Source organism: Cyphomyrmex costatus, unplaced genomic scaffold, assembly GCF_001594065.2.
Source record: "Cyphomyrmex costatus isolate MS0001 unplaced genomic scaffold, Ccosl1.0 scaffold297, whole genome shotgun sequence".
Lineage (NCBI taxonomy): Eukaryota > Metazoa > Arthropoda > Insecta > Hymenoptera > Formicidae > Cyphomyrmex > Cyphomyrmex costatus.
Genome location: NW_017277093.1, coordinates 269,884 through 277,146, shown reverse-complemented (window position 1 = coordinate 277,146; position 7,263 = coordinate 269,884). Strand labels below are relative to the sequence as shown.

The 7,263-nt window shown below is 32.3% G+C and overlaps 1 protein-coding gene across 2 annotated transcripts in view; it reads left to right on the top strand.

Moving 5' to 3' along the window:
* LOC108775316 (protein FAM117B) overlaps positions 1-6,691 on the top strand; it is an 8,008-nt gene extending 1,317 nt beyond the window's left edge. Inside the window, exons 2-9 of one of the 2 annotated variants that reach the window (XM_018541644.1) lie at positions 1,104-1,261; positions 1,385-1,485; positions 1,924-2,066; positions 2,144-2,310; positions 2,700-2,829; positions 3,255-3,335; positions 5,692-5,827; positions 5,914-6,691. In XM_018541644.1, the coding sequence (XP_018397146.1) occupies positions 1,104-1,261; positions 1,385-1,485; positions 1,924-2,066; positions 2,144-2,310; positions 2,700-2,829; positions 3,255-3,335; positions 5,692-5,827; positions 5,914-6,097 (1,100 nt within the window). In that variant the 3' untranslated portion in view covers positions 6,098-6,691. The remainder of the gene's footprint in view (positions 1-1,103; positions 1,262-1,384; positions 1,486-1,923; positions 2,067-2,143; positions 2,311-2,699; positions 2,830-3,254; positions 3,336-5,691; positions 5,828-5,913) is intronic. The other variant, XM_018541646.1, reaches the window with a different exon arrangement.
* Positions 6,692-7,263: the final 572 nt, after the last annotated feature.

Genomic DNA, 7,263 nt, shown 5'->3' with positions numbered 1-7,263 from the left:
CCCCCCCCCCCTCCGCTCCCCCTTGTTCCGTGGACTTGTTCTTTGTGCTCGTGGAGTTCTGCTCGAGGAATACGTATCCGCGCGCGTGACCCCTCGAGCACCGAAGTCTCGTTATCGTGGACGGAATATCTGTCCTCAGTAATGATGACTCCGGTGCTCGAAGGGACTATACCGGTACTCTGTCACTTGTCCTTGAAAAGACATGTAATCCCTGGAGATTCTGGTCCAGTTGAAAGGTACGTAAATCCTGTGTGTGTGTTCTGTGCAAACTTGATATTTGTTAAACAATTAGCATTTTTTCATAGGCCGTCTTGCGTTACCACTGTTCAAAGGTATGTAAGTTGAAGAGCTGTCTTTACTGCAAGTGGGAGATGTGTCTGATTGAAATACTTCTCAATCCTCAAATTGTTTACACTTTGACACAAGGTTCTCTTCCTTTCGTTATTTATAATAGAGAATAGAAAAAAAAAATAGAAGAAAATGATTTGTAAGCTATATTTATCATCGTCTTTGACTCAGTAGCGAAAGTTTTTTATTTCTTTATTATTGTTGAACCAAATTTATAGAATGACGGAAAATGTTTTTCTTTTTATACAGTTGAATTATTTATTCCACATTTGCTATAAATGTTGCCTGGTAAGTATTTAATTTTTGTTTTTGTTAATGTATATTTACTTTGTTATAACATGTTACATTTTTGTAACTTTGTTTATACAATTCATACATTGTGTTTTGGCTAGTCACAATTATACTTACTTTTCAGTTGTTTTGAAGAATAAGAAATTTTTTATTTTTTGAGGCGCCTATAAGTAATTTACTTTTATTTCTGTACTTTATAGTAACCGAAGAGACATTTTTAGTTCGGTTACACTATTATTTTCATATTTATGTTTCTTATTATTTTATTTAACAAATACTTTTTACTTATTCCAGCAACCGAAAACAACATGCTTATAGTTCGGTCTGGTGCATGTATACATATTTTGCACTTTAATCTTACAGTTTACTAATTTCAGACTAAAATTCTTTATATTATTTTCTTCTTCTATATCTTTAATTGAATATTATTATGTATAATAATAATATTATTGAATATTTTTCAGCCAAATCAAAAACATTGAGTGGCCGTTGTAGCGATAGCTTAAGTGGAAACCAGAGCATTCGACGGACAGCATCTCTAGATACTATCTATTTGAAAGGACAATGGCCACGTGACTCCTATTATATGCATTCCAGTCTTTTGGTAGATAAATCTACTCAGGTGAGTAAATTTTGTTTCTTTCTAAGAATTATATATAAAAACTTAAGTAGTGTCGTGTTTGCGTTATATAAAACTTATTTAGCATTTATTTCATTTGATTCACGGGTATTTCTTTTATTATAGACGGAAGAATGTTCCAATGAGCCAAGAAAAATGCATACTCGTCATCCTACAGAACAAACTGTCACTGATGAGAAATTGGAGAAAAATTACTTCAGGCATCGGTATGTGTTTATATTTTTCGCAATATAAATTAATTATTTATAGATTTTTAATGTCATTCATAGATTTTAATATGTCATTCAACATTGTTAAGATCCAAGATGCTATGAGCATCGAAATTGTTAAGTTGATAGATAATTTAACTCGTTATATTATTGCGGTAGTTTTGTAGAGTAGCGTTTCAAGACTGAAAAACTGTTCGGCACGCGATTTAAAAGATTATATATGTAATAAATAAATTCACACAAAATTATAATAGCATCTAAGATCCAAGCTCGACCATTAAAGGCAATTTCTCATTGGTTCTGTTTCTCACATGTACGGTCCTATAAGATTTAGTATTTAAAAAATGTGTTTATATTATTTTTATTATTTATATTATATCTTCTGCATGTTTATTGGAAAAGCTACACGCTGTTTCTTATATACTTTTATCGCAGATTACAACGTACAAATAAGGAAGGTACTAGCAGTAGAGAGCGAACGGCGGCATTTGGACTAATAATGCCAGGTGGCCCACCACCTGCACTTCCTGGTGATCATTCAGTACTTTTGCCCAGTATTGCTTCACAGACATCCATGCGTGAGTAATTTTCCGAAAGCTCTTTGTTCTGTTTATAAGATCATTTAAACAATACGTAATATATGTTATCTTTGTAGACAATCAATTTAGCTTGAGTACAAAAGCAAGTCCCATGAATATCCCAGTAAAACCAATAAGGCCTCCAATGCGTTCGTCTATCGAAGGACTCAATCAAGAAATAGAAGGACTTGTGCTCAAAAATACAGCCAATAACAGTGATGCAGACCACCCAGTAGAAGACAAGGTAATGTATATTTTATAGTGTTATTAGTAGAATTCGATGTTTTAAGATAGAACAAGAATTTTAATTTGTTATTGATTGTTCTTTGAAAAAAAAAAAAATAGAAATCTTATTCTGAAAAAAATGTATTTAAAATTGTATTTCATCTTGAAAATTATTTTTGCGATGAATGATTATATCTACATGTGATGTCTTTTTTATCTTGAATACTTATATTAATAATATTATTTTTAAATATTGAAAACATACATTTATATCGTTAACTACTACAAAATGTAAGATAATACAACAATTTCGAATCTACATTTTTCGCAAAATAGAAAATGTGAATTGTTTTTTAGTCTTTGTTTTATATAACAGTTTGATGATAAATATGAAATTTTTTTCTTTAGTATGCACGATATCGCGAGCAAATTACACCCGAAGGACATCGCGCCCCTCTAGCAGACTTATTGCGGGCTACTCGGAGTGTCAACACACAAACACCGGCTACTGACCTTCCCTCCAGTTCTTATTCTTCAGGTAAATTACGCAATGACATTTTCATTGATTGATTTCCAGGTATACATGGTGGTTATACATAATTACGATTGTTACAAATATGCAAAAGATTTACAACTAATGATATAATGAGCTCTTTAAAAGATAGCTGAATAATGACCAAAAAGTCAAGTTATTTTAACATTATACTTACTCTATACATAGATTTCTTAATGTGATAATTAAAAAAGTTATAAAATTATGTAAAAAAGATGAATGGAATATATCGAATCAAATTTCTCTATGGAAAAATTTGTTTTTCAGAAAGCATAAAATTATATCGTGTTAAAAAGTTTTATCGCTAATTAAACGATTATAGCTTGTATGTACACATGTATGTATTTTTTCTGGTTAAATGCAACAATATAAATAACACACTAACTAAAGGTGTGTGCCTGTTGAGACAGGCCCTCCATCTAGGAATTCTGAGTCTCCGCTGATTCCTGGTGTTATGGATGCATCCCGTCCGCCTAGCGATCTCTTACAAGGTTGGAGCATTTGCGGAAAAATTTGATTTTTCGTTTTCACAGATCTCATTTAACAAATTTGTTTGTCTTTAATCCTTTCGATATTATTGATATTACACATTGAATAAACTTATATTTATCTATATACATATATAAATACATATATATATATATACACATTTTATGCATGTGTGTATATATATATATATAAATACAATTATATTTTTTCTAAAATCCATTAATTAAGACATCCACTTCATATGCATGGTATTATCAAAATTTCTAAAAGATTGCCATCAAGATATATATAAAATTTAATATAAAATTCTCTTAATCTTATAAGAAAACATCGTACTTTGTTTACAGACAAATTTGTAGTCACGATTTTTACAATCATATTATTTCGATTACGATCAAATTTCTATTCATTCAAGATCTTATCATTTTTTTCATCATCAATAACATGCATATCATTAGATGATATACTGCCTATAATAATAATAATAACAATAGGTAAAACAAGAGATTCTTAAACAAAATCATGTACATATATTTGAATTAGCTGCATGATTTGCTATTTTTATGAATGTTTTGTATACTCATTTATTCTTTAACTGCGTTTCATTTGACGCTCACAATGCCCTGGGAATTATTTCATCCTTGTTTATCAAGTATTAAACAAGAACAAATAATGCTCTTAAGCTATGTAAATGTCAAATGGAACGCACCGTTTATAGTTAACTAAAGTATGCTAAAAGGAATATATTAATATATATATTCCTTTTATAAATGTTACCAGTATATTAAACATACATACTGTATATATGTGTGTGTGTGTGTGTAATATATATAGTGTATATTTATGTATATATATATATATATATTTATACACACAAATTTAAGAACATCACAAGTGCACACTAATTGCAATTTTAATTTAAAATATGTTTTAGTATAGATATTAATGTTTGTTTTATTTTTTTTTAGCATCATGAGAAAGCAAGAATATGAATGTCTAATATTATATGTATACACGTGTTTTTTTCTATAATATTTTTTTGATAATATTAAGTTTAGCATGTGAAAATATGATTTGTGTTTATACATTTATTTGTTCAGTTTTGTTACAAAATAAACATGCAAAGATGACCTCTTTTGCATAAATCTATACCTACTCTTTATGTATATGAACAAGCAATTATTACTACAGGATTGCCACAAGTCAGGGAAATCAGGGAAATGTCAGGGCATTTGAAAAATGCGTCAGTAAATCAGGGAAAGTCAGGGATTTCAGCGCATTTTTCGGGAAACATAAAATAGCTGTAAAGAAATTTATTTATATCACAACGCCACAATCGTTAAAATTATTTCGCTTTGTTCTTCAAGCCAATTCGGTCGATAATTCTTTCGCTTTATGATTTGCCGTGATCTTGTAGCGCTAGAGCACTATTGTCTTGTGCGTGTATATTTTGTTTTGACTTGCAATTTATTTGGACGACGTTACTTTTGCTGTTAGACCTTTCGTATGTTAGGAAATTTTTTCTCATTTTTTAAATTATTATTTGTGTTGTAAAGATAATGCATGCGTATAGTGCTTGACCATTGAGCTCTAACGTTTCTCCTGTTTTGAAGAAAGGAAATCCATACCAAAGGTAAACTGATAATCGTTTGATGATAAGTTATGTGATGTGTTGCTGATTTGTTTGCCCTGAGATTTTTTAAATTAAATGAAAACATCATTAGCCTGTTCGCATTAATATAATATTTAGCTCGTACAAAGCTATCATATGGGATAGTTTTTGGTCTGGCATCCTATTTTAGTAGGAAAGTTGTTGACGCTGTTCGTAACTGTGGTCCATTTGTAGTTTCTTTTGATGAAAGCTTAAATAAAATGACACAAACTCAACAAATGGATATTGCTTTGAGATTCTGGAATAATGATAGTAATCAAGTAGAAACACACTATTTTTCTTCTGCTTTTCTTGGCCATGCTCGTGCTAAAGATTTATTAAGAGCTTTTAAGGAAGAAACTAAAAGATTTAAGTTTACAGAATTTGTTATAAGTATCTATGGATGGCCCCAACGTAAATTGGGCCTTTTTACTCGATCAACAAAATATTTAACAATTTTCAAATTAGGATGAAAATACAAAAAATATTTCAAAATATTTATTATTGAAAGTCAGGGAAAATTACAAAATTTTGTCAGTAAAATCAGGGAAATGTCAGGAAATTTTAGGATGAAAAATTTGTGGCAACCCTGTACTAAGATAGTGAGTGGCATGAATTTTTGTTTCATATTTCAATTAATATAAAAAACATGTTCTGTGAATCTTGTTCTTTGCGATGACATTTTAACTTTCTTCTTTGATTTTTAGGTGGAAGCCGTGGTTCAACACCTGAACAAGATAGAGAAGGACGTCTCGGCACTTCTCCTCACATTAACAGGTTCCTTGCGAGGGAACCGCCCGATGGCTGTGAGAAAGTCAACCTCAAATTTGTGGAAGATGCGAGGTAACAATAGAGCTCATTCTTCCCTACGGTCTACAGTATTATTTTGCGCTATAAATAACGATTTTTTTTCACGTTTCCGTATGTAGGCGGCCCATGATAGATTTGAGCAAACTAGACTATTGCCCAAAGCCGTGCGTTCCAGCATTCCAGTTGAAACCCAGCTTGGGATCAGCGTTCCTGCCATTGCAACAGCCGGCCAGTCCGACAATGGTCGCCAGTGCATCACCCTCCGCGCATACAACACCGACCACACCTCCTCCAAATCCATAGTCCCACTCTTTACCTTGCGGTGTTACACTTATAAGCTCGATTAGTATATATACATATATATATTTTTTTTTAACGATCTTGTGGGTAGAAAGTGATTTACTTCGAGATAAAAGCATATAACGACAAAGAAAAGTTACCGAACAAAACAAAAAGAACAGCCTGTCCCCAGTGCGCCCCGTGCGAATATCGTGCGGACTTGTGAATTGTGTAATTAAAAGGAAGTTGCATCGATAAAAAAAGAAGTATTAGAAGACATTTGAGCTCCGTTCTAATGATTGAAACAATAATAAATACGAGGAACAATAATTTGTGATAACTAAAAAAAAAAAACAAAAAGAAAAGAAACGACAAAAAGTTTAGAAATGAACATTGTGTTCTACAGGGAAAAAAGACTAATGAAATTGTGTATTCTAAATTTAGTGCTAAAATGTGCTAAACGACTTTAGTTTTGTATACACGAATAAATATTCAAGATGAGAAAAGGTATTAAATTTCATTGTTGGAATGAACAAAATTCTACGGATACAAAGAAAAGAGCACGTGTTCACAATATATATATACAGGGTGTTTGAAATTAACCGCCAAATATTTTATGTGTGGGTAGAACAGACTATACTAAGTCGAAAAGTCCTGTACCATTTTGCGAATACAGTAATAGTTAACGAGATATTAATTTATAAAGATATTTAAATTCGCCCGGCCCACCGTCAAATGCAAGCGCGCGGCTGGATAGGACCGCCCTGCAAAGCGCGCCGCGCGCGTTCACGTTCGCCGTCGCTAGGCACGCGACTCATGTCTAGCGACGACTATTGCCGCTTGTTATAAACAACGCTTGTTATAAACAACGCCTAGCAACGGCGAACGCGCGCGGCGCGTTTCGCTGGGCGGTCCTATCCAGCCGCGCGTTTGCATTTGACGATGGGCCGGGCGAATTTAAATATTTTTATAAATTAATATCTCGTTAACTATTACTGCAATCACAAAATGGTACAGGACTTTTCGACTCAGTATAGTCTGTTCTACCCACACATGAAATATTTGGCGGTTAATTTCAAACACCCTGTATATATATGCATATGTACGCATATGTATATATGTATACGTTGCTGCTTGTCTCTGATGTTTATTAGATCTTCATTGCTTGAAGTAATTCAATTACATAGTGA